The following is a 27,550-nucleotide window of genomic DNA, read 5'->3' as shown; positions in this document are numbered from 1 at the left end:
ATTAGTTTTCTACCTGTTACCGGAAACTCTATTATCCGTTACTATTCTTTCTCATTACGATCGCTGTTGCTACATTTTCCTGCAACTGTTGCGAAAATTTAATGCTTGTGCAACAATAAATTAACGCTAAAACCTTGTTTAACTAAAAAAGTAGAGTAAACCTGTAAAGTAAATAAATTTTTCTCAGTGTGATGCTAAATTCCAACGCACGATATCATCGTACGAGAAAATTGAACTTCCGTCGGAATTTTGCGAGAAAACTAACCACGGTCGGGTGGAAGGGGTGAGGGGGGGAGGAGGAGGAGGAGGAGGAGGACCGTTACATGTGTAATTACGCCGCTGCTTTACATGCATGCGAATGTACAGGTATACACGTCCAGTGCCATTAAACAGAGCGTCGATTTAATCGCTCCTGGCCACGAGTCATTATAGAGTCGTAAAACAGTCGTGAAACCGGAAGGATAGACGAGCTTGTGGGAAACGAGTGTTTGGGGAGAGCCTAAGTGAGCTTCCGGCCGGCGTCCGTTTGCCACGTGCCGAGGCACGTGTCCCGATGCGAAGAAAATTACTTGCGCAACGGTGCATGGACGTATGGGGCATTCCGGACCAATTCCAACGGTGCGGCGACGCTCGTCTTCGATTTTCTTGATTTTTATTTTTCTTTTATTTTTGTCTTATCCTTCACATCGACAAACTTCATTAGTTTTTGCTAAAGATAAACAAGTTTGTGAGAGCCTGTGATTCTCGTGATTGGGAAAACTAGTGACAATTTTTCCTCAAAACCGAGAAATTTGTAAAACTAGCGAACATGTTTTGTAGCGTACAAGAAAGAGTGAAAGAAATGAAATATTATCGTTGAGGTTAATCCGCAGCGGTAAAGACATTCGAAACACGCGAATTATTAATCGCGAGCAGAGGAATTTATTTTCACCTGTTGAAAAGACAAGATTGCAAGCAAATGTCGTGCGAGACAGTGAGATGAAATTATCAGATTTTCGTACCCGAAATTCTCAACTGACTGAGAAAATTCCTCGGCACGTTTATTTTTTTTTTCTCACAGTAAATCGCGTTGTAACTCAGAAAAAAAAAAAAATATCAATCATGTTTTCCTTCGCGGCTCATGTATAATTTCGAAACAACTATCAAGTATTTTCCACGCGTTTCTTTTTAGGATCGAAACCATCCTTGAATGAATGAAAATTCCGGATGCACTTTCCGTCAAAAAGATAATTTCGCGGTTTCGCGCGGTACGAAACTTACCTTGTACAAAAATTAACCATGCCGAAAATTATTCGGTCAGGTTTGGGTTCTATGTTAAAAAATTCGTAAGATACACCATTACCAAGTTCTTGTTCGTTGGAAAAAATATAAATCTGCCAACTCCCATCGCTTCGATTTAATTCCTGCTCGGATGAGATCGGCACTGAGAAAACAAGCGAACGATTTAAGAAAAACCATCCTTTTCCTTGCCTCGTCTACTGCCAAACCAATATCGTCTTCCGCCGTCGTTCCGATCATTTTTTTCCCCGTTTCATTAGTAATGCTCTGTACGAAAGGAGGTAACGCATAAAACTTATCCACCCCAGTCGAAGAGGGTGTAAATGTTTAAATATTCCATGATCGAACGTGCGAGAAAGCTACGTACCTGCGGTTCCCTTTGCAACTTGGTGTTTTTTTTTTGTTGTTTTTTTTTTTTTTCATCAGCTGCAGGTAATAAACTTGAAACTAAAGACGGGGTGAAAGACAGTTACAATTTTGTGATTTGAACAATTTTGATCCAGTATTCATCCCTTCGTTTACCAAACAAACACGATCTGTTGGAATAAAATTATCCGTATTAAAATCGAACGTTTTATGCATACGCATAATTTCTTCCGATAAGGTGGGCGAAAGGAAAAAAAAAAAAAATCATGCCATCCAAACGTAGAAACGTGTATAATTTTCGAAGCAAAATTTAATATTTAGTCTCATTAACCGGGTCTGGTAGATTGTTAAATCCCAGCAGGAGAATGGGAGAACATAACCGACAGAGGACAGGTGGTGTTCATCTTTGAAACGCGACACTTTGTCCTGATCGTCGCGTGCGGGTTGAGCGTCGACGATATAACGCAGAGACGGGAAAGAGATAAGGGTATGTCGGTCATTTTGTCGTCTATCCGTCTACCCGTCGTTGGTCGATGTCCACCTGTGATTCATAGGGGTAGACGAGCGCGTTATCGAATTGTATCTCTGGTAACGCGGGGCGTACGATTCACGGTTAAAAAAACGTTGCGGGTAATTTCTGTCGTGTATTCGATGTGTTGGAATTTTAAACTCAGTGTCAATCTGATTGCGCTGAGAGAAATTTTTTTTTTCCGGTGCAGTCCTTAACTATCTTCATTTTTTACCACTATCTAGAAAATTTGGTGAAATTTTTTCATAATTTACCAAGGTACCTGCTCTCAAGGTGGCATGTTGTGTAGAAATGTATGAACAAAGAATTTCCGAGTAGTTTTTCCACCGGGTAATGGTCGGCTAAAGGCAAAATTACCCCTGCTTTCGCACAATTTTACCCAGGCGGTGACCATTAGCCCGACGACGTAGCCAAAGAAGTGACGGTTCGCTCAGGGATTGATTTTCCAAAGTCGTGAAAGAGCGAAACGTGCAATTAGGCATAGCCGACGATTGTCGGAGTGAGAAAACATCGGCGCAATATGTCAGGACTAACATCTGTGCGGGAAAGTCCAAGGTGTCAGCGACCCAAGAACACAGCAACCGCCATCGATCGAATCACTCTTGAAGTACGATTTTAATATTTTAAACTTCAAGTTACCTATACATGCGGCATCGAGGGTAAATGTAAATAAAACGCGGAACAGAACCGTTTGAATATCTCACGACGTTCGATACTGCAGCGATAAATTTTCTTTAAAAAGTCATGTTCGTCATGAGAACAAGTTGAATTTCAAATACACGGAAGAGGATTCACAACGTACTACGCGTGATACACTTATGGTTAAATGAAACGTGAAAAAATATCTCCGACTTCACGATTGATTGACTTGACAGAAGCATTTGTGCAATAAGCCTTTCAGTTCTGAAAATTTCGTTTTTTCGAAAATTTCGAACATTATTTTCACACAACGGAAAAGTTTAGTTGATTTTATAATGCGCGGAAAACAAAGTGTTTTAGTAATGTATAAGGAAAGGTTTGGCGCGGCAATTCGATATATTTTGTTGCGCCAAACGTTGAAAAAAGTTAATGTTTAAAAATAACTGTTTAATCGTTGTAACTGCAAAAATTATCCGTTTAATTGTAATTTATGCTACATCAATACGACGACAGAGAAATATACCATTATGAGTTAACAGGCTGATTCAATGCTATTAAACCACGAATCATTTAACTCCGATGAATATACCAGATTAATTCTTAATGCTTGGAGCCCGTTCTAATAAGTGCTCATCTTACTTGTCTTGCGAGAAACGATTTTTGCCGCTACAATTTTTTTTTATAGATTCACGATGTTACATATTACTTAACAGCGGCAATCAATTAGTAGCTTTCATGATTTCGTAAATTTGAGTAATCTTTATCGACCGAATAGATTTAGTGGACTGTTATATGCAGCGATTTAGTTGAATCTACCAAGGGTATACAATATTTTGATAATGCCATAAAAAAAAAAAGTATTATTTCATTAAACCGACTAAATAAAAATTGAGATTTCGTATTTATAAGTATATAGTTAATTTAATAACTATTTTTTTTTTTGCAATTTCGTAACAACCGTATCCTTAATTTTATTATTTACAAAAAAATATTGTGCTCCCACAATAAAATGTTCTACGTAATAATTTCTTTTTAAAAAGCGTAAAGTCCCCTGACTTCCTAGCTTACTTTGGACGACAGTTTCACCCCCTTCAAAGTGTTCAATGGCAGATAAAAAAACCAAAAATATACGTGTCTTTTGGTTTTTAGTCTAGTATAACATATTGCAAAAGAAATCAAATCGGAGAGATCGATCTGGGATACCATTCTCGTCAGATAAACCGGCCAACAAAGCTTTCTATGTGAGTTAAAGACGTATCGTCATCGCTGACTTCATCTATTTTGATACGTTGATTACAAAAGGCGTTCCAAAGCTAAATCATGAAACTCTCTGACGCCAATCGACTGCGGTATTACTTACAAACGATCGTATTATCTTAGACGATGAAACAACGGAGCATCGTTGGCGTCATCGAAGAATATTTGCGTCATACGGCAGTGAAGATTTTTCAATTTTATTACGAGATAAAAACACAATCATATGCGATACCGTAATTCGTTATATTTCTGAAACACTTTTAATGCTCGATCATAGCGACGTGACGCGTTGACGACTTCCGTCATACGTAATAAACCTACAACGCGTTCTTAGCGTAACACAGGAAGAAAAATCACAGAATTTTCAAAACGCTTCGAACGTGTTTTACAACTCTCCTGATTCGTGATGATCATTATTGAAAAAACCGTGACACGTTGTGTACCGTTTCACGTGAAAAATAAGCCCATCTATTTCCGGAGGGTATGCAAAAAAAAAAAAAAAAAAAAAAAATGTGCGCGAAAACTCGAAAGAAAAAAATCTGCAATTCGTTTCAGTACGCAACAACGCATGGCATTCGTTCCGTTTTCAGATCAGAAAATTGTCCGGTGACTTATGGAACGCGGCGATTACGATACCAAAATTGTCCAGGTTATGACGAACGATAACAATTGTTGTAGTCGAGTTGTCAGGTATAATATAACACCGGCTAGCGGGGCGAGAGAAGCCGCGTGTATACACATGCAGCATAAAAGCGATCCACTTATTATGCAGGTAATGCTATTAGCGATTGTTTGCCCTCGGAGGTGGCGAGTTGAAAATATTATTGTTATTCGACTGGACTTCTCTTGATTGGTGACTGACAATAGGTACACCGATGGCGGCGTTATATGGGGAAGGGGAACGTCGAATCCACGTTGACGATTAATTACGTTAATTGCCGAGTACATACGAACGTGGCTGTTTCGTTCCTTCGTATTTTTTCGTAGTAATTTCGCGATAATGAGATGGCGAGGTACGACTGACTGTTTTTTTTATTTTATTTTTCTTAATGCGAGCAATTCGAAAAAGAAGAAATAGATCTTTGTCTAACAATAAAATTGGGATGCCAGAGTCACTGCCTTTGGGATGTTGAGATAACGATTTACCGGGGACCCCCGTTTTTTCTTTTTTCAAGCCACTCTCGTACCTGGCAACAACACCATTGATTGATGATGTAATTGTCCGACCATTTACCGGGGTAATAATGGCCTCATGCGTTCGAACGTTGAGGCGAGAGGAGAGGAGGAAGGTGCCGGTGCTCGTATAATATTATATCCCTTCGAATAAAAAGTCGTAAACTAATTTGATTTAACGATACGACGAGTAAACATAGCCTGTGAAAGGGCCTTACAATTTTTACGTAAACACACACCGTTTGACAGATAACGCGTTACGATTTACGTAGCATTTAATCGAACGACAAACTCCTAAATTCTTCGAGCGTATTTCCAGAAATTTTCACTTATTTTTACCATCAATTATTTTATATCATTTAGTTTTATTCTTGTACCTTTTTGCTGTATATATTGCTGTTATATCGCAATTTTTTCGTTACACGCATGTCTCAATTTCAACGCTATTACGAAATACACTGAGAGAAATTTTTAGTTCCGGTTACCGGTCAGTCCTTAACTATTTTCATTTTTTACCACAATCGAAAAATATAGTTCCAGGTAGAAATTGAAAACTAGTTTTCTAACTGTTACCGGAAAAATTAGTATCTGTTACTATTCTTTCTCGTTACGATCACTGTTGCTATATTTACTGTAACAAATGAAATTTTTCTCATTTTCAGTGTACAGACCGTGTGTGTTCTGTTCTCAGTATTTTTTTTCCCTATTATATATCTCATGTTTTTCTCTTGTTCCTTTCATGTCTACTCTCCGTCTATCTGTTCACACATGTTATCCAACGTAATAAATTTACATCTAACTATCTGTGTACATTTATCTAACCATATATTTATCCATTCACACGTATGCATGTATACTAAGATTGATTATACGCGAAGGTCGACTCGAGTCTCTAATTGTTTTTTTCAATTATTATACGAACACCAGCATCATGTGTAACAATTATTTGCAATGGTCAGAAATATCGTATCACGTGGCAGCTGCTTTAATTGTTCCCACGAGTAATTCAATTTTCATAAAATGAAAACGCAACAGAAACTCGGTTGTATAATCTAGTTATTATCAAGGAGACGAAATAATATAACGAAATTAACAAGTAAGTGCATAAAATAATTACACTGCGGAATACGATTCGTTCGTCAGGTTACGATTGCGAGACGAAGTCGGTGCCTTGTGTTTTTCTTAGTCAGACAAAGTGACTTGAATTTGTATTCTTTAAAAGCGTGTGCTTATCACTGTCTCTACGTTCGTACAGGTGGAAATAATAGTTTCATCTTAACTTCTGCAAAAACGAATCAATCGATGGAACTTGATTAATTCCATTAAAACGTCGAGTGGTCAATAAATATTTCATTCAAAATTAATCTTATCACTCAAAGTGATTTCGCGCGTCTTAGATGATTAGAGGATTACCCCAATCGATTCGGATAAAAAATACTCGTGGATGGAAAGTGTGTTACAGCCGCTCGGGCGTGAAAATGATACAAGACGAAAGTATGCGCGGAACAAAGAGAAAGAAGCACAAGCAAAAGAACAAGATAAACGGAAAGGAAGGAAGAGAAAAAAAGAAATAAAGAAAAAACAAACTTATTTTGAGATCGTTAAAGACTCGGTCTCTGGTGTACGTATACATACACACATACATACATATATCTCTACATATATACATATTTTTTCAGTCGATACCGTCTGTCGCGTCGCGAATAACAATCCCTGTATAACGTGGATTTGTTATATTACATGCCTGCAACGTCGGCATGACTTCAGACGCTGCAGTTGATGGGAACATGCACGGTTGTAATACTCGTCGAAACACTTTGTAGGCTAGAAAATAAGTAGTAATAATAATAATATTAATAATAATAATAATGACGACAATGAAAAGTTGGAAAAAAAAGAAAAAACCAGTTCAATTTGTTCTTCGCTCACGAATGTATAGACAAGTGTTACGTAGAGTTAGTTATACCGGGTTTCTTCTGTGCTAGATTTAATTGACCCCCTTCCTCCCAGCTTGAATATTAAATATCTGTCCGTCGATATATCGATGGGTAATACGGAAAATGAGGGGAAATGGGAAATTTTATCGTTTGATATGGGCATAAGTTAAAGCGGGAGCCGTATATCGATTTGTTCCTATTACGAATTTAATTAGGTTCGAAGAAAACTACGGACTTACCATGTGAATCGCAAGATTTATAGGCTACGCCTACATCCGTCTGTTACGCGATATTTTACATTCACTGGATATACGTGGATGTACGTACATACGACGTGTGTAAGTACGCGCGGCAGCTGAAAGATTAATTGGTTAGCTCAGCTGCGTTAGGATAGCCTCGTTCACAGAAACAATAACAACCAAAGTATCATACAACATCGTGTGCTAATTACTCCATATAAAAATAAACCTATACTTATACACCCGCATGGTTAATGTAAAAGCATACCGTACATACTGTACGCGTACTGTATCTGTATCTGCCCTTGCGACTCGGCCAATCGTATCCGACGTACTCACGGAATAACATAAATTTTTCAAGAAAATTGAGAAAAGATAAAAATATTAACTGCAACAACAGCGACAAATCAAAGTTGTATTGAACAACGACTCTGATGTTGTCGTTATTGTTATCGGCATTGGGCTCAGGTTAGCTATTTTACAACGAGCTTGCGAACAAAATTTAATACCTGTACCAATATACATGCTTAACAATAAATGTATTAGGGAAAAACATGATTTGTCAGACTGTTTGGAGAGAGACGTGATCTCGAATGAGAAATGATAAAAACGAAAACGTTCATGTCGAAAAAGATATTGTGCATTTTCATGTTTCAACACGACGACTAACCGGCACTGAGAACCTGTTCGTCTTATGCACACTCGCACGCACACTTTGTATATGTGTATTGTTTCGATTGCTTGCATTTCCACCTAAAACTTGACACATGACGTTACGACGTTTGACGTATGTATTCGAAATACGTGTGTATGTACAGCTTTTTCTCACCCCTCTTCGAACAAGAGAGAATACTTTTTCACCCGAGTGTGACATTCTATCTGTGCAAGGTTATCGCGTAATTTATGCGCTCGGTAGTTCACCCCTCTGCCGGTAGGTGGAAAAGGGCGCTGCGCCCTCTCACGGTTGAAGCAACTCTCGGTTAATTGTTATTTAAAGACCATTGCGTACCATTAAAGCATCGAGTCTCACGTAGACGGACTTTTAACCACCGCGATCGCGTTGCTTTCTGTTGCAGGTGAAAAACCCCACAAGTGTGTCGTTTGCGGAAAAGCATTTTCCCAGAGCAGTAACTTGATAACGCACATGCGCAAGCACACCGGTTACAAACCGTTCCAGTGCGGCTTGTGCGACAAGGCGTTCCAAAGGAAGGTGGATCTGCGGAGGCATCGCGAAGGCCAGCATCCCGCTGCTCCAGCTTTGGATTATCGTTCCCTGTCGTTGCCGCCCTCCGGTTCCCTACAAATAACGCACTCGCCTGCCACGGATCGTCGCATGATCGCAGATGTACCCGAAACAAGCTGAACCGATACCGAAGGGAGCGAATGAGATGAGCCCGGAGAAGAAAGGAAAGGGGGATAAAGTTTGCCTTTTGTTTTTCCTCCTTTCAACCTTTGGTTTCAATTTCATTGAAAATATTGAAGGAAAAGGGAGATGCTACGATTTATACCTGCGGCGGTGGCGACCTGATATGAATAGCGAGAATGGTCAACCGTGACGAAGCTTCGGAATAATGGGTGAATTAGGAAAATGCACAAGCGTTGATGATCTGGGAATTAACCGGTTAATTCGGCGAGTCGTTGGCACATTGGCAATTGTGTTAGGAATCTCATTTACACGTACAAATGTACAGAGTGAATTCCTAACGGCTGCGCGGTTCGACACGCATGCGCTAAGATTCGAGTAGCAGTTGTTTTGTCAGGGTGAGCAATATTTTTGAGGTTACGCACATAGCGGGAACCTGTCGTCTGAATTTATTAATGTTGGTCACCCTGACGAAACAACTGCTCAGCCTGCTCATCAATTTTAGCGCATGCGGATCAAACTATTCACTCGTTAGCGATTCACTATGTACGTATATATTATATACATATATGTACATATCAATGTACAGATTTTTAAACGTACAATCGCAATTAATTACCGTCCACACAATTATATTATGAATTGATATCGATAATAATTGTTATCGTGTAATACGCTGCATAGACGTAATCATATACAATTGGCATGTTTTGTGTAGAACAGTACAGGAAGTCAGCTATCACGATCTAATTTCTCTGTAAATATATATTTGGGTGGTCCTTAAAAAGGTCATTTTTGAATTTTGATCGGCTCCACGTGATTCAAAAATAATACCCTAATTTTTTCAGATTTTCATTTCAACTCTAACTCGTGCCTCCAAGAAAGTGGATTTCCTCATTCAACCCTTTCAGGGGCGCGTCAAATCTATCGAATGGATTTGGATAAAATTTGGTGTAAGGGGATTTTTTGGATGCCTGATTACGATCCAGAAATCAAAATTTGAAAATTCAAAGTAGCGGATCCAATACGGCGAACCAAAACCCTAACAGTCACTCGATGTTGCCATAATGGATCCACCATTTTGAATTTTTTAATTTCGAGTTTTGACTCTTAATCAGCTACCCAAGAAATCCCTTTACACCAAATTTCATCTAAATTCATTGGGCAGATTTGACATGTCCCTGAAAGGGGTTGAATGGATTCCACCCTCTTTCAGGCACAAGTCAGAGTTGAGATAAAAATTTACAAATATTAGGAAATTATATTTGAAATATCTAAGGATCACCCTAATATATAATATAAATAATTTTTAAACATTCCTAGCTACGTTCGGCATATATTTTCTCGCTTCGAACTATTCATACACGAATCGTATAAATTTCCTGCGTTTCCGTGAAACATTAAGGAGTTATTGGATAGCCGGTCGGACGACGAATGACGTGGACCACATCGTATACATATCTAGTGTGCCTTGAGTGATAATGTCACGAGCATACCTGAATGCCATATGCCTATATTTATTGCGCATGTACTGATGTATATCCGAATATATACAGTATGTACACAATCAAAGCCGTAACTATACATAATCATACATTTACGAATAATCGCGGAAAAATGGTCGATATAAAATACGTATGCGAACCAAATTCGTGAGCCATTGATTGCGGAGAAAGGCAGAGGAACAAATATCACCAGGCGATTGGCCGACCAGTTACCTGCGATTATCACACACACGGTCCGTTACAAGCCAAAGCGATCCGTCTGATGAGGGATCACAAAATGCGACGCGTTATAGACTTGAAAAAATAAATTTATAAATCCCTGTTTGTAATTTATAATTGCGTAACCTACGAAGAGCGTTTCGTAACTACACGGTGATCCGTGATTGCCGTCTTTCCTTCTGTATCGGTGTAAATTTTCTTGTACCAAACTAAACACGATTCAACGGGGAAAAAATATGTAGGGATTTAATAACGTCTGTGGAGATAGGGAAAAATTGAACCAAGAAATCGGAGATATTCGTATGCAAAAACAACTCAGAGCACCCTGTCGTTATATGCCCGTTTGCTGAACGATGAGTCTTAATTTTACTTAAATTTTTAACAACGGAATTTCGTAAGGATGCTGACTATGCTTACGGCATACGGTTGAATTCCCTGTTTTTATTATTTTTTCATTTATTTTTTTTTAGTTTCGCAAGAAATAAATTATGTTTCGTATTACGGAGGAACGGTGGCAGTTGTGAAAAATCGTCTATTACAATATACAAATACACACGAGTGTAAATACGTAATGGGAAAAAAATGTGAACGACGATTTCATCAGGATAGCCAACTTTCCCATAAATCAGTGCATAATAGTAATAATACCAATGATAATATATATTACATATACATATAACATATGTATATTTTCAATCTAACTTCGTAAATATATAATTTGTACAATATACCTATAAAAAAAAAACCGATATAATCGTCGTTGAATAAATAATATTGTAAATGATAATTATAAAACACTAAAGCGATATATTCGTACGGCTATAATTTCTTCAACGTTACAATATGCACAATATAATGTGATTATAATATTGAAATTCTATATAGCGTCGAAATGAACGGCGGATTGATCGTGATCAACGTATCGAAATTTTTACTGTCTGGCAGAAAATCATAACGGCTAGAGGACCAAAGATAATTCTAAGTTGAGCCTGGAGCCAGAAAAACGGCGCTGGGATTTTCGACCCAATGTAGTATTTAATAATAACGTTCAATCAACAACCCTCATTTACCCTTCCTGCCCCCGTAGTTATACGCCACACGCATATTGGATGCATAAATTCGCACCCCCACAGATTGTATAGAATTAATATTATTCTCAACACCATTATTATTATTATTATTATTATTATTATTACTATTATTATTATTATTATTATTATTATCATCATCATCATCACTATTATCATTATTGTCATTATCATTAACACTATTAACAGGATATCGTATTGAATATTATAGAAAATCAACTAACGGTAAAATTTGATAAGAAAAAAGAAAAATGGCATTATCGAAAGCGAATGAGAATGGGAAAAAGATATGCAAAGCAAAAAAAAAATAAAAAAATAAAATAAAAAAATAAAAAAAAAGAAAAGAAAAGCAATCCTAAATATATGTACTAACAATTGAACGATTATTAGATATTGACGATGATATTTATTAGCAGTATAAGAGAAAAGAAAAAAAAACAAAAAATTAAAATTATATATACTGTAAATTATAGGTTTAATAGCTAAGCATAGCTGAGCTGAGAGCAAAATTTATCCCTCATATTTTGACGTCGTAATTGTTGATCGGTTAATGGAAGCGGCGAGTCTGCGCGATTAGAAAAAATTAGTATGACGGGTACGAGTCGTATTCAATATAATACGCATGATTTTCCAGCATCGACGGTGTGCGACGATTTTTTATTCTCTCTCTCTCTCTCTCTCTCTCGCTTCCTTTTTTTCCGGCATAACTTTATGAAGCGGGAAATTGAATGTAATAAAAATTAACCAATGCACGTTACTTGGCGTGTATCATGCCTGTGAAACTAAATTACGTTACAACGGTGAAGATTCGAAGGACAGGAAGGGAGTGAGAAAGTGAGAGTTACAAGACAAATTTGAAACAAAGAAAAATTAATTAAGATAAGCAAAAAAAAATTAGACAGCTTCATGCTGATATTGTAATATAAAATATAAGTTGAGTAAGTTTAATTGTTGATACGGAGAACATGACTTTAGAATGATAATTTGAAAATTACGATACCGCGAAGAAACATGGTTATCATTATCACTATTATCATTATCATTATTATTATTATTATTATTATTACTATTATTATTTCACCAATTATGTATATCATTACACGATTAAGAGTGTTAAATGAAGGTTATTACTATTACTATAATTATGATTGTACTATGATATAGATAGTTGGATAAGTTGATATTGCAGCGAGAGATGATTAATGTTAATAATCGATGAAAAAGAAACCAGAACCAAAAAATATGTTTATTATTGCTGAAGAAGATATTGATTGAATAAAATTGTTTTTCCTACGAGATATTTGTTATTTTCCTTAATTATTTCATACGTTTCACACAATTTTTTACAATGCCAGCTTTGTTGAACCACACAACACCTAGTCGTGGATTATTTACGGATAACTCATTGCACGGGGTGCTTGATGATTTTTCATACTTTGCACTCTTGCTGCGACCTTGGTCAAGAATTCGGTTAGTCCATTTCAGTTGAGTACATTTTTATCAACATTATTGTGGGCCTCTTGAAATCTCGTAAATACTTCAAATTCACACAAATTGTGATCTTATAATCGACGGTAAACAAGAATGTAACATACTTGAAACGGGCAAAGGCTGTTTTACACTCAATCATCCACAAATAAGTGATTTTCCGATATTTAATTACGTGATTGTTGCTACCAAATCAACGACGCCCAGCCTAACTCAATTTTTGCAAATGAGGAAAATATAGCTTCATTTTCATCGTGATCAATTTCCGAAAAAGTTAAATTGCTTGGAAAAGAGAATTGCAGAAGCAAAAAAATTCTGATACGTAGGTATACAAAAGTTCGGGTATCCATAATCTGAAATCTTTTTTGGAATTGGAATTGCAGAGATATATTCACAAACGTTCTTTAAAATTGTGAAAAAACCGCTATCAAAGAGATTTTCACTCCAAATAGTGTTGTCCGTGTAATTACCGTGGCGTATGCAAATCCATATGTAAATATGGTTTATTAATTATTCACGACTTACAACCATCATTCAAAAAATTCCAATTTTCAACTGTTCGTGACTCGTCGAATGTTTGTTAAGATTTGTTTGTCTAGCAAATGTTAAAACCGCAATATAAGTGACATTAAAAATTAAGTGTCATAAAATTTTCATCTTTCATATAATTCAGGTTGTTCCTTAATGTGAGAAAAAAAGAAAACTCAAATACCGATAACTGAAAATAGATCACGAAAATTATCTGCAAATGGTTATTCTCCAATAAATGTCATCGGTGATCGGCTGACGATGAGAAAAAAGCGAATTAGTCGTCGTTCGTCCGAACGAATTTTTCTCAAAATAAGAATAATCTGTTCACGAATGTGTGTTTAAGTTTTCATTTTCCAACCGCGAATGACACCCTGCTTCATTTGTTGAGCTTTACGAAATGGCGAGAATCAGGATGCCAAAAGCATTCGTCTTCTTTGCCGGGTCTCATTATCGGCGTAACGCAGGTTGAGCAATCTACGAAGCCAGTGAGTCGTGGATTAGTAGTGAAGAAATCGAATATGAATATACGTGGTTTCCCGGCAGTCTAATTAGCCACGATAATTATCCTCGCTAATTAACCACGGAACGATGTAATAATCACATTCGTTGTTTGACCGAAACACAAAATTATCGTCTAGCTGGCAAATATAAGCCAAGAAACTAACACGTGAATACGCTGCTCGCGATTACCTTGGCTAACGATAACCGTGCAGGGTTTGCTCGCCCCCTTAGAGACGGCCGATAATAATTTATATAAGAGTAGGCAGGCAATTTTTTAGAATCATACACACTTCCACACATCGCGTAGACACGCGTGGGTAGAGTCGAACGTATTCAAATCCCTAGGCTCTCCAAATCCCGCCCTAAAATAATGGGTCGTTAAAAGTCGCGACTAAAACAAACCTGGTATAAGGTAAAATCGTGCAGAGGCATAACGAGCTGTACGCGGGTTAATATTCATACGTAATTGTGCCTCGCTAGGCAATCAACGGTCTTCGAAACGGTACCTGATTACGGCTGATGAGCCAAGCCGGTAAACTATTCATTAAGGAAAAAGTTGACGGCTTTCCCCCCTCGTGCGCTATGCTACATACACTGAGCAAAAAAGGGTCACGGCTGTATTGTTTTCAAATAAACATGTACCCGTTGTTTATAGACCGAAAAAACTGCAGGGAAAAATCTCCACCATGGCTCTGAGACCGTACATAATTGTTGTTGAACACTGAGAGAAATTTCGTTTGTCACAGTAACTAGAAAACTTCGGTAAAAGAGGTTTCGTTAAAAAAAACTGTTTGAATATTGTTGGAATTACGAAAAACGAGGTACGCCTAACCATTTTGCGCTATCGTCGATCCTTTTTTGGTAATTGCAACGCAAAATCAGTTTCTTCGTTTTACTCTACTTTATTAGTTAAATACGGCTTTAACGTCAATTTATCGTTGCACGAGCATTAAATTTTCGCAACAGTAGCAAGAAAATATAGTACCAGCGATCGTAACGAGAAAGAATACTAGGGGGACAAGACTTCCGGCAACAGCTATAAAACAAATTTAAATTTTTAACCTACAACAATATTTTTCGATTGTGATAAAAAATGAAAATAGTTAAGGACTGAGCGGTAACCGGAACTAAAAACTTGTCTCAGTGAAGGGAAACGTTGTAGGTTGACTTCACTTTGGAAACTTGGAAAAATACAGATTCAATAACTTGTTGAGTAATTGTCAAAATAATTTCTGTTCTTTATTAACTAGTTGAAATAATTTTAGCTCCAATTTAATTCACGTTATTGATTAGCAGGCTTGGCAGGTTAAATTGAATTATTTGAAAGAGCGCGTGCGCCAAAGAAAACCGTAGTGTGTAAAATCGAGCACTTGTCTTGAGCGCATGCGCTGACGGCGTTTTACCGCATCGTTCGCTAATGGGAACGCCTTACGCACGTTCAACGTAGTGTTTTTCGATACTAGTGCGCGAAGGTGGCAATGCCCGCACAAGCGTGAAGGCGCAGCACGAGCCCGTAGACGAGTTGAAGGGCGAGTGTGGCGCATTCACGCGAGATAGGCATTGCCAACTTTCGCACTAGTATCGAACTCTATTTTTTGCTACACCTGTAACGGAAAAACCGACGTACACGATTATTCTTACACGAAACCACGGCACGATGTCTGTTCAGTGACGATGTCGAGCAGGCAAAGAGTGACAAACTATTCCATCGGTGGCGCTAGTGCAGCTGTTTGCGAAATGCGCAACTGTGGATAAAAGCGCGACCGTCTTTTTCGCACACCGCTAGCAATGCGCGAAGGTTTATCTTATACCGCCGGCAATGTGCGAAGGTTTTTTTCTCACACTCCTAGCAACACGCGAAAGTTTTTCCCGCACATGTGTATAAAAGACTACTTTCGGTGCTTGTAAATGGTGCATAAAAATGGACTTTCCATGCAGGTGTTGCAAAAAGCTTCTAATCGAACTTTCCAAAAATATGGTGTGTTAAATCAACCATATTAAAATGTCTTATTTATCTTGCTATCCTTAACAATCCTTGGTCAAAATATTCCACGTTAATTGTCGATACATGAGCGAACCTTTTTGAAGTACGTGTCTCACGCTGTCAAGATTCAAACCTGATCTTGAACGACTGGACCGATTTTCAACGTAAAAGCCTCTTTGAAAGCACTCTACAACCAGAATTTTAAAGAAACGCGGTTAATCAGTTGAATTGATAGAACGGTGTCCTCGAATATTTAGACATTAATTCTCGTTTAAACCTCGTCGCAATCAACTCTCACCTGAGTAAACGAGTTTGACCTAATTTTTCGTCTTGATATTCCGATACCGGATTTCTGCGATTCGACGAGTATCAGTATTTTTTAGAATGGTGATACTGAGAATAATGATCATGATGATATTGAAATTCGTCGGCGCGTTTGTCTCGCCAGCACACGAAAGCACGTGTCAAACATTCGTGCCAACTCGATTGGCCGATGTCAGAGAATTTTCCAACAATACAATACTTCATCAAGTATGCAAGCATATATCGCTGGTATGATCGCAATGGGTGGCGATATTACGTGTACGTTTGTACGCGTGGTGCGTTTAAAAGTTTATAAAAGTTTGAAAAATCTATTTTTCTTTTCTATTTATAAAACTTGAAAACACACGTAGCGCAATGCACCCGTTGCAGGAAAATATAAAAGACCGTCTGCAATGGAATGAGACGTACAAGCGACTTCTGCAATTATATCGATCGGAATTTGTGACTTGAGTATTTTTGCGTTTCTTTGTTGGTTCTGTGTTGAGGAGGTAGTTTGAAATTGATCATTATTTATGAGTATAGTTTCATTGTTTGTATTATAAAAGAAGAGACCATGCGTCAAAGAACGAAAGCTCACAATGCAAAATGGACTAAAAGAGATATAAACAATTTTTGCTCTTAAAAATGCTCATAGTTAGTATTTAGTATTTCAATTTAACGCGGTATCCGAATTATTCAATTTGATTATTTAATTTTATCATTCAAAAATCAATGAAATCAAAGTTCGTTAAGAACGTTCCCTTAACGTTGAATCATTCTAATTTTCACATAATAATCACTGACTAGTACAGGTTAATTTTACTCGCAATCAGATTTTGAATAACATTATCCGCTGTAAGCGGCAACGAATAGAATTTAACGGTTGAAAAGATCCGTAATTCCCCGTTCCATTTACGTTCTGCACGTAATGATTTCACGGTTAGTTAAGTTTCGAATACGGTATTATAGGTGTAGAAAAACCCAAGAGTTCCCGGAGCGTCCATTTCGACCCGAAGTAACATTATGGGACAAGCAAATTCATTATTGAGAAACGATGATGGTTCACATGGGAGTCGCAAATCAATGTAAAATCCTTTTTTGCTCCGCCTCGTTCGAAGCAAAGTGTTTTCCCTGAGAATCAGGGAGAGTAACAAAGTGCCTCGTGAGACGAGTTCGAGCAAAGGAGATCAGAAACAGGAAACGAAGATTGATTTATTGATTGATAGACTAGTATAATTATGCCATGGTAAGCCTTTGACGAAGAAAAAAATAAATAAATACAGGAAAAATAATACTAAAATTAACAAATTCATATAATGGTGCTGTAAAGCAGAATGTTATAACAAAGAGAGATAGATAGATAGATAGAAGCGTTTATTTGCCCTGAGACAAACATGTGTATAGGTATAAACTACAATAAAACCAACAACGAATTAAAATACATTAAAATTAAGGTTGCACTGAGAAAGATTTCATTTGTTGCAGTAAGTAGAAAAATGCAGTAAATCAGGTATCGTTAAAATAACTGTTTGAATATTGTTGGAATTACGAAAAACGAGGTACGCCCAACCATTTTGCGCTATCGTCGATCCTTTTTTGGCAATCGCAATGCAAAATCAGTTTGTAAGGTTTACTCTACTTTTTTAGTTCAATAAGGCTTTAACGTCAATTTATTGTTGCACATGCATTAAATTTTCGCAACAGTTGCAAGAAAATATATCAACAGTGATCGTAACGAGAAAGAATAGTAACGGATACCAGACTTTCCGGTAACAGATAGAAAACTAATTTGCATTTTCTACCTAGAACTACATTTTTCGATTGTGGTAAAAAATGAAAATAGTTAAGGACTGAGCGGTAACCGGAACAAAAAATTTCTCTCAGTGTGAAAAAGCATAACTAAAGAGGGAGATAAAAATAGACGAAAGTGAATAGAACGAAGGTGAGTAAAAAATAAAGATCTAAGGTACAGAAATAATAAGTTGAAAAAAAAAAAAAAAAAAAAAAAAATAATGAAATAATATTATAAATAAATAAATAAGTATAGAGGTTAAAATATGAGCAAGAATATAATAAGAACAAAGAGAGATAGAGAGAATGGAAAAGACTTTGGGGCCGGTCACTTTATTTACCCTGTGATATCGGGTTCGTTGGATGGCTGTTTAATCTATTTCCATATGAATGAAGAGCGCTTAAGAAATCGGTATGCATCCGTGAGGCTAACGGCCGTGGTGCGTGACGGTCGGACGGTCCGACCGCAGGCGTAAGCGGTCGAACAAATTATAGACCATGGTGGGTCGTGCGCCGGACGACACCCTCGTTAGCCTAGGATCCGGTCGAGGGATGAATGCCGGTCTAGGAGAAAAAACATCAGCCGGAATCGGCGACCCGAGACGATTTGCTGGAGAAAATTTCCAACCCTTGGATACGTGTAATTTTTGCGCTCCGTTGTATTTCCACTCATCGCGCATGGGCGATGCAATGATTCGTGTGTCTCCGTGTTTCAGATTATAAGCTTCACATTTGATGGAAATTTGTTTGTGGGAATTGGGAGGTGCGAATGACTGCAGACACGTAGCGAGGGGAAATATTGAAACAGCATTTTCATGCAAGCTTGTCAATTTAAGCTTTACCTGTCAAACATGGGTTATGATGGTTATGGAGGTGATGCGAATTTTTTTCGAGATGTACAGATTTAAAATAGTTGGTGTTTCAGTCATTCGGGAAGGCTTGGCCAGCTTTTATTGTTGACTAATCGTTGACTGATGACTGCTACGAGTCATCATAGTATCGTTACGTCATTTCACCGCTTAACGTGAGAGAGTTTTTCATCGTATTTGGAAGTATTTGGTGCAAAACTTGGCCGACGTTCTCTTAAAAACTCTGCACGTGTTGTAGAATAATGAAATTTTCAGAAAAATAGAGACTTCTGTTCGAATCGCGACGAACATAGAATAAAGTACCTACAAATGGTAAGATTTACTTGAAAAAGTTTTGAAGATAGATTTTTACAAATAGCAAAGCAACAAAAATCATTCGAAGGCATAACCTTTCACAAGTTTTGAGTATAGTGAAAAATCGAAGTCATTTTTCAATTGAACTTTGAGTACTGGCATTGTTGCCAATAAATAATAACTGACTGCGGTGATAAAACTTGACCAAATGTTTCAGTCTGTCGGAAAATAATGTACTCAAGGAAATCGAAATTAATAATACCGGATTAATCGAAGCTGAAGGTACAAATTTTTAGATATTTAAGATGTAGCGACAAAACTGTTCACAGAGCATAAATAGATATCTCGTTTCCAATCTCACGTTTAACTGCAATCCCGAATCGATGTAAAAATATCACCGCGGGAAGACCCAAGACTCGATCTGTGACTCAGTTCCGATACCACGCTGACGTAGGTTACAGTCAAATTGTGACAAGAAAAAGAGATCCGGAGCCAATACGATGTCCCGTGAATTGAAAAAGTTCACCAAAGACTTGGAAGTCTTGAAATCCGAGGCTCGTTGACGCATCGTATCAAAGAGTATTATACGTTCAACCCTCTGAAACGGGGTGGATGTGGTGTAATCTGCAGAATATCATTATTTCTTTTTTCAACATCTTGGGCGTGAATCGAGGTAAAGACGGGAAACATCTTCCATTGTGCATCTCCTGGGGCTATGTATAGGGGTAAGAGTCGGAATTGTAGTCCGAACTAACCACTCTAAGTTGCATTAGGTAACATATGTTACCGATTTTCTATGCGAGCGGTTATAACGGACGACGATACAACAATAGAAGCGTTTTTCGAACGATTGCGGAGTCTGGTGTGATAGCCGGAGTGAAGGGATCTTGTTTGTGGCGATGCGTCGCGTCTGGAGCCAATTGACTGGCTTCCATCCGTGGCGCGCGTCATTACCGGATGGATATACACGAAGAGCCTGTTTAGCTCTAAAATCTTCATTTTCACTTCCTGGTCCCAGACCCGCCGCCCTGCGGGACCACCTGAGTCGAGATCCGATTACCCAGCTTTTGTTATGATAATTCCACGGTGAAGAACTGAATTGATCGCAGCGCGTCGGGTTGATTCTGGTCAACGATCTCCATGTTTTTACCCTGGAATTTGCGTTGCCGAGGCTGCTTCCTTCCTTAAATTTGAGGTTCTCAAATTTTTACCCTTTATTACCATATTCACAATACAACGTGAATCAAACGAATGATTCACGGACTTGATTTTTCATGTTTTATTTATTCATTGCTTCTGCGCAAGATACGTTTTCTCAAAAAAGATCTATTTTTGACGAATAATCATCAAGTAAGAACGTTCTCAAAGTATTTTTGCCATATGCCTTTCTTGAATAATGTAATCAAGTAACAGCTTGAACTGTATGGAAGGATAAATATTTTAACAGCGGATGATTGAAAATTATCGACTGGAAAATTGGCTCAGTATAGTGTACTTAAGTATTGAATTTAGCGTTTCCCAAAAGCCGATGTAACTTTAACGGAAAATAGAGAGTAGTTGAACATATTTTTCGTTCTTTTGTGATTACTAGAACTCTAAAGTTTATCATTTCAGAATGTATGCATAGGAGCCTATTTCCATCAACTGTAATCTGAGGAATTAAAAAAGTCATCGAGAGCATTGTGGAAATAGAAGCTGAGAAAATACGAAGAAAATACAGAGAAATTTTTTCTGTTTTTCGATTGTATCGTCTCTTCTATTTATCGGTAATTTTTGGAGCTCACGAGCCGTTCTTACCTAATTTGATTGCTCTAGATTACTCTTATAATTCGGTCGGTAAAAAAAAAAAAAAAAAAAAAATTATTCAGTATACAGTCGTTAAAAAATTATCAAAAAATCACTGCCAGCATAATGAGTACCATAAAATATCTGCAAAAAATGTAAGAGACATAGGCAATTACTACCGAAGTTACGAAACTTTTAAAATACTGTGCGTACTTTTATGGGGGACGAGCTTCTTCGATTGCACCACAATCAGTTATTTATAGGATTTCTCTAAGATTGATGAAATTTCAACGTCAACCAATTCTCAATAAAACTGATCAATCAGAGTTTTTCCATCGAGAATATCGGTAATATCTTCATCTCGCCTTCTTCTTTACTGATATCCAAAATACGTATTTCCTATCTAAAACTAGACGTTGTACGTGTAACTGCATTACGTTTTTCATTTACAACTTCTGTATCATCGTTAAGAAATTTCAAATAGCAACTAAATAACTGCATTAGTTCGATCTATTGGCAAGCCGATGAATTATCAAAATACCTGCTTCGCATAAAGTTTCTCAAACATTTTGTGTAACCGTTCACGAAATTTTGCATAAAATTTTTTATTCCGACGCAAAGCAAAAGGGTATAAAATTTGGCACTGCGGCGTCACTCGGAGCCACATCGAGTTGTCCATGGAAAACGATCCTCGCAACCTTACTTGGGAGACGGATGACCGGAGGTCTGAGGTGTACAGTTCGTGCGCAAAAATGTAATTGTATGTAATCGAAGCGTAGCTGTAAGCGTTTTTTTACGTCGTAGTCCGTCTCTAACGGTAGTGGATGCATAAATTTTAAACCACCCAAAAGCCAGTCACGTTTCCAATTTTAAAACTGTACTTCTATAGCTTGACCGGTAATTGAAGATAATAGTATAGATTCCTCGAGGAGAGGGCTTCCGTAGTTTAAATTCAGAAGTAGGTTAGATAGCCGGATGGCGAGGTGGGTGGTTACAGCTTGTGTTTATTTACAATTTGCCGGTAAAGAGTTTCGTTGCGAGTTTGACGGGCGTCTTCAGTCCGTAGTGGCTATTATCAGAGCCAACTTTTTCAGCCGCCATTCTAATCGGTCTTCACCATATTTACTTTACTTATTTACTCGTATTTGTATCTCTCCTCCTTCCTCGTCTCCTTCTCATTCCCCTTTTCAAAGAAACGACAGTCCCGAATTGACTTTAGGCGGACGCTTAACATAATAACGAAATCGCTTATTAGCATACAGCTGTCCCAGGGAGTGAGGCGGAGAGAAACGCTATGCAGATTTTGATAAGGAGAGGACCTAGGGACACAATATGAACGGCCGCACCCCTTTGGGGTAAAAGGCGAGGCTCCACGCGGGGACGGTTTCCATATTTAACGAAAAGCCCGAGGCTGAATTGGTCGATAAATGAGATTCGGTCTTGTAATGTTAATGCATTGACCCGCGCGTGAACTCCGGCAAAGAAACTTGGTCTAAATTCTTCCTCTCGAGACTCGAACTGAACGAGGTAGGTGTTTATGGCGCTTAAGGTGAGGACGGTGGAGAGAGAAAGAGACGGGAATTCACAATGCCACGAATTACTGGAAATGTTTACAATTGTAATCATAGACGTATTGTTCTCCTCATCGTCCCTACACCAAAACCCACGAAATACACGTGATCCAAGGAACTGAACTGAATAACGCTTCGGAGCAACCGAGCTCCGTGTCAAACGTCTGCCCGCACAATGCCGCCAACATCTGGCATCGAAAAATCTATCATTTAAGCAAACGTCTGTTAAGTGGATCCATTTTTGGTGTCGCGCATATGTTCTCCTCCCTACACGACAACGACGACGGATTATTCTTGTTTCTTCGTGTCAGGTGGTCGTCTCTCCCCCTTGCTTCCAGTGCACGTACCGGTATTCAGTTTCCTAAGCATCGCTAGCAACACTTGCCTCGCACACCTTGAGCAAACCAGGGTGTTCACTTTGCCAAAACGGTGAGAGTAAAGCTTCATTCGCAACGTGATATGTAATCTGGAACAGACAGTCTCGTCAAAATGACCGACAATGCTCTTCGGGATGTCTCTCCTTTGGTCCTGTTAGTCCGAATCAGTTTTTAAACTGCCTCAAGTCTCCTATCCGATTCAATCCTTCAGCCTCTCACTCTCTTCGAGACAAGGGCGCTCAACCTATTCATACAAGGACAAATTGTTATCGTTAATCAGATCTGCGACGAGGGGAACCTGGCATGCTACCGGGAGAACGTGATATCTGAAAGGGACGAAGACCTCGGCATGAGCGTAATGAAGGTAATAAATGGCAGGAGGCAACCGGAGAACCGGGGCCTGAGGGCAGGTGTGAGCACGCGCCTTCGCACCATCGCGTCTCGCTCCTTGAACCAAGGATTGTTGGTTAGGTACCCGTTGTTACCTGGACGGTCATGTGCACCCAAGAAGGCCGATACGCGCACGCGTACTTCCCTCTCCAAATCCTTACAGGAATCGTCCTTCTCCACCTCCTCTTCCTTGACCTGATCCTCATCTTTTCTTTTCCCTTCAACATGCACGAGTTACTATCACGGAAGTTGTTCCGGTTAGGTATATAATGTAGGTTTCTGTTCACGTAGAATCTCCATTTCCTGCACACTCCACCGCCAATCATTCCAGATATTCCTTGTCACAATAGTAGTCGATTTGTAAACATTGAACAGCGCGTTTTTTGACGGTTTATTGGTTCTCGGGAATACTTTACTCGTTATTGAGGAATGATTCGGCAAGACGAAAGAACGAGAGAGCCATTAACACCTTTTCCGATGGAGTCACTTGGTGTCAATTCTTGAACCATGCTTCATCGAATATCAACTCACCGACTGTCATACTAAAATCACAACAGTCGTTAACATCTAATATTGAAATTCAACTCCATTCAATCAGCGTGACTGATTTTGATAAAAATCGCCAACTCGTTCTACTGGGTGAAAATCCAAGTAACCGTTTCACCGTAAAATTTATCACACGATAAGGGCAAAGTGAAATCGATAAAATACCACCATATCGACCCAATGATTCGGTGGCCAAGGTTTGGTATCACCGACATTTGTCTGATGTAAAATGAACACGTGACGCAGATCCAAAGCCGTCCCTTCAAAAATCTGGCCCCTTTTAGGCGTCGCACAATGAGGTAATGGGCATCCCAAGGGTATTGAGAGTTGGGCACCTCGTTCAATGGGCAAGAGGTGGGGAACGCTCATTGTACGGGACAAGTACCGGACAATGAACGCCGAGATTAAGAGCCCTCCGAAAAGATATCCTGGGTCTGCTGGTTTGGCGCGGGCCACGAGTATGTATATCAACAGGTTCTCCTTTCTCGCTTGACGTCTGTATCCGCGGGACTCTGGTTGAGCTCAACAGGTTGCGCTCGAGAGGCGGCACTGATTTCGTTAATCATGCGCGGTGATCTGATCGGACGGTCCTCCACTAACCGTTCAATGTATGGACAAGGCCCCACATCCATCACTGTACCTTTCATCCTCGGTCTGGTATCACGTGCCGCATGACAACTGTGAAATGAATCAGACTTTTTCGTGGTTGTAGGTATACATTATTACCGAGGCTTAGGTTCGGTTAGGTTATTAGCTGTTCTTCTTTCTTATACAATTAGTCATGGTAGGCTTCTGGGATGGTAGGATCTTGAGGAGTTTGATTTATGAATTATAAAGATTCAGGAAATAATTTTCCACAGACTGTGACTGATACGACTGACACCTTCAATTCCCAATTTGAAATTCGCCGTTCAATACGGCGGCGTTTTAAAACGAATGTGACTTGAACCAGTAAAATGGATCCCCCGATACGCGCTCGTTCAGCTTGTCCCTCAGAGCGCGGGATTTGTACTGGCATTAAATGGATAAGAGATTGCGGAATTTGTCTTATCTCGTTTTAATAACGAGCAAGTATCCACTGTTTGCTCGCGTATCTCTCATTTGCGACGAGTATCACCCTGTAATTACCCAGTTTTTACAGGTTCCGACTGTTTTTACTACCTAATTAACCAACTGGTGCGATACGACGGCCGGTTATTACTTCGGATTGCTTGTATACGGTTCCAGACCGTTTAATCTCTACCTACGGCGCGTGCATCAGGACTCTGGACGATCACCGACTGAAACTAACCTAAAACTGGGTTACTGCAATGTTTTGAACAACAGTGGTCAATGCCTGAAAAATATACGACTTATTATTAACAGGCGCAAATGCCTACGCAGAGAAGTAGCAATACAATGCCGGCACTGGATACAGATTCCTGTAACGCTATTTTACCGAAACTGCCAATAGTATTGCAAGAACCTTTATCCAGGACCGGCCTACGCTTACTACTCAGAGAAATCAATCACGCTCCCAAAATTGAGACGACAGAGGGTGAAAGGCGAGGGATAATCCGATCTGGACGTCCATCTAGGCTGCAAATCGCAAGCGAGAGACTGCCCGGCGACACGCGATGCAGCCTGTCCCACCTATCGCCATTCCCGAGGCCCACAGGACCCGGAGGAACCGGACAGCTGCTTTCAGAGAACCTGTAGCCAACGAGATGCCACTCAGGTGATAAATATTGATAAAACAAGGTCAGCTTCTCTTTCTCAAGGCTCCTTAACTCCGTCGTTCGTAGACGTTACGTCGCCCTTCAGATACTGGCATTTCACCAGGACTCACAATCGGACTGTGGAGAAAGTTTTGTTGAATAAATAAAAAATTTCAAAATTGAACGCAACATTTTGGGAATATCGATGCTCCATTGTGGTTATGGCGAACGGAACGATGTTTGTCTTGCAAGGAAATTATTACGGGCTGTGTTTATTAGCCCAGAAGGTTTTACAGAGTGGGTTCAGAAATGGGATACAGAATAAAAAAAACATCGGTCAAAAATAGCTTTCACTTTGGAAGATTATTTTTGAGCTCTGTTCTGACAAGTAACTACTGATTCTTAGTTTTTCTTCTCATTCAAATCGTATGATTTGTATGAATATTGATCAATCAGAAATTAAGTGCCCTCCGCGAAGTTGAATGAAGAAAACAACTAATTAAAGAAAGCGTCGGATTGGATCAGTCGATTTTTTCACAACAAAAAGTTTGCGATCATAATTCATGATCCAAAAGAAAATCGTAAAGAATATTATATATAAACTGTAATGGAATAAAAAGAATTCAATAAAGAAAATGAAGACCATTTTTCAAATCATCGCTCAAATTTATTTATGATCTAGCTATCGGCTGTTCATATTCAAAACACGTGTCCCGTACATGAAATCAGTCGCGACTTTCAAAATCTCAAAATTGCCAAAATCCATAAGTCGATCCATATCAGCATCATATTTCCTCCTTAATACTTTACAAGTTTTATGTAAAACTTTTTTCGTAACACTTTTCGTTTCTGAAATATTCGTCTGAGGCAATTAAGACTGATCAACCTAAATTATAATTGAACTCGCGGTACGTAATTGTGACTTGTGTCATGAAAGTTCACCGACGTTCTTGAATGTTTTGAAATTCAACCTTTTAACATCCGATTATTTGAGACATGTATAGTGTTGAAATTTCAAGCGTTCACTGCAACATTTTCTTATACTAAACGAGAAAATGGAAAATGTAAGATTGGTCGCAACGAAGAAACAAAGATGAGAAACGAAAATGGGCATGGGAATGTATAACTAATTTTCTTACAAACTGCCAAAAAAAAAACTTTTTTAAAATCATTGTGATTTTGCGAGGAGGATAAACGAGTCTATTAAAATCAATTTTATAGTATCTCTTGAAGGGGTTTTGAGATTCCCTAAATTTATCTCTAACCAACAAATCAAATCAAATCACATCAATTTCGTGTAAGCGTAAGCCTAAAAAAAATATCAAAAACTCATTTTTCTACAATATTGTGATTCGCCTGAAATTTGAGAACTCACGTTGACAGTAAGTTAAAAAAATCTTCAACACCCAATCGATCGTTACTGTTTACGACGATCAAGATGACTCGGCTTAATTATCTCGATGACCGAAGTCGAAGTTTTTTCCGATCGTGATAATTTATGCTCACCTTTTTTCGCGGTTTGTCCATTTAGCCAGTCACTGAGCACGCGACTGGCAACCTGCAAATATAAAAAGTAAAAAATGAACATGGCACGGGCCGCAGTCGAGTCTTGACCCATTTTTGGCAAATTGCGCGCTTGGACGATTCGCATATTTGAATATTATACATATATAGACGTCAATTCGAGTCTGGACTTCCGCTTTCTCATTATTATTATTATACTACAACACGCGTGCGTATCGACGTCTCATGCATTCTATAAAGATGAAACGAACGAGGCAGAAAGGGAGAGAGAGAGAGAGAGGGAGAGAGAGAGAGAGACGGGAAAGG

General features: G+C 38.7%; 2 protein-coding genes across 3 annotated transcripts in view; one reads left to right on the top strand and one right to left on the bottom strand.

Moving 5' to 3' along the window:
* LOC124174870 (protein odd-skipped-related 1-like) overlaps nt 1-12,327 on the top strand; it is a 30,885-nt gene extending 18,558 nt beyond the window's left edge. Inside the window, exon 6 of the mRNA XM_046554448.1 lies at nt 8,495-12,327. Coding sequence (XP_046410404.1) covers nt 8,495-8,781 — 287 coding nt within the window. The 3' untranslated portion in view covers nt 8,782-12,327. The remainder of the gene's footprint in view (nt 1-8,494) is intronic.
* Nucleotides 1-27,550, bottom strand: part of LOC124174869 (kelch-like protein diablo) — a 135,795-nt gene that overhangs the window by 95,593 nt on the left and 12,652 nt on the right. Inside the window, exon 2 of one of the 2 annotated variants that reach the window (XM_046554445.1) lies at nt 27,227-27,278. The exons of the other annotated variant lie outside the window; for it this stretch is intronic. The gene's annotated coding sequence lies outside the window, so the exon portion shown is untranslated. The remainder of the gene's footprint in view (nt 1-27,226; nt 27,279-27,550) is intronic. 2 annotated transcript variants of the gene reach the window in all.

This window comes from Neodiprion fabricii, chromosome 2 (assembly GCF_021155785.1).
Source record: "Neodiprion fabricii isolate iyNeoFabr1 chromosome 2, iyNeoFabr1.1, whole genome shotgun sequence".
NCBI lineage: Eukaryota > Metazoa > Arthropoda > Insecta > Hymenoptera > Diprionidae > Neodiprion > Neodiprion fabricii.
Note: the sequence above shows the minus strand (reverse complement) of the source record. Positions and strands in the feature narration are given on the sequence as shown.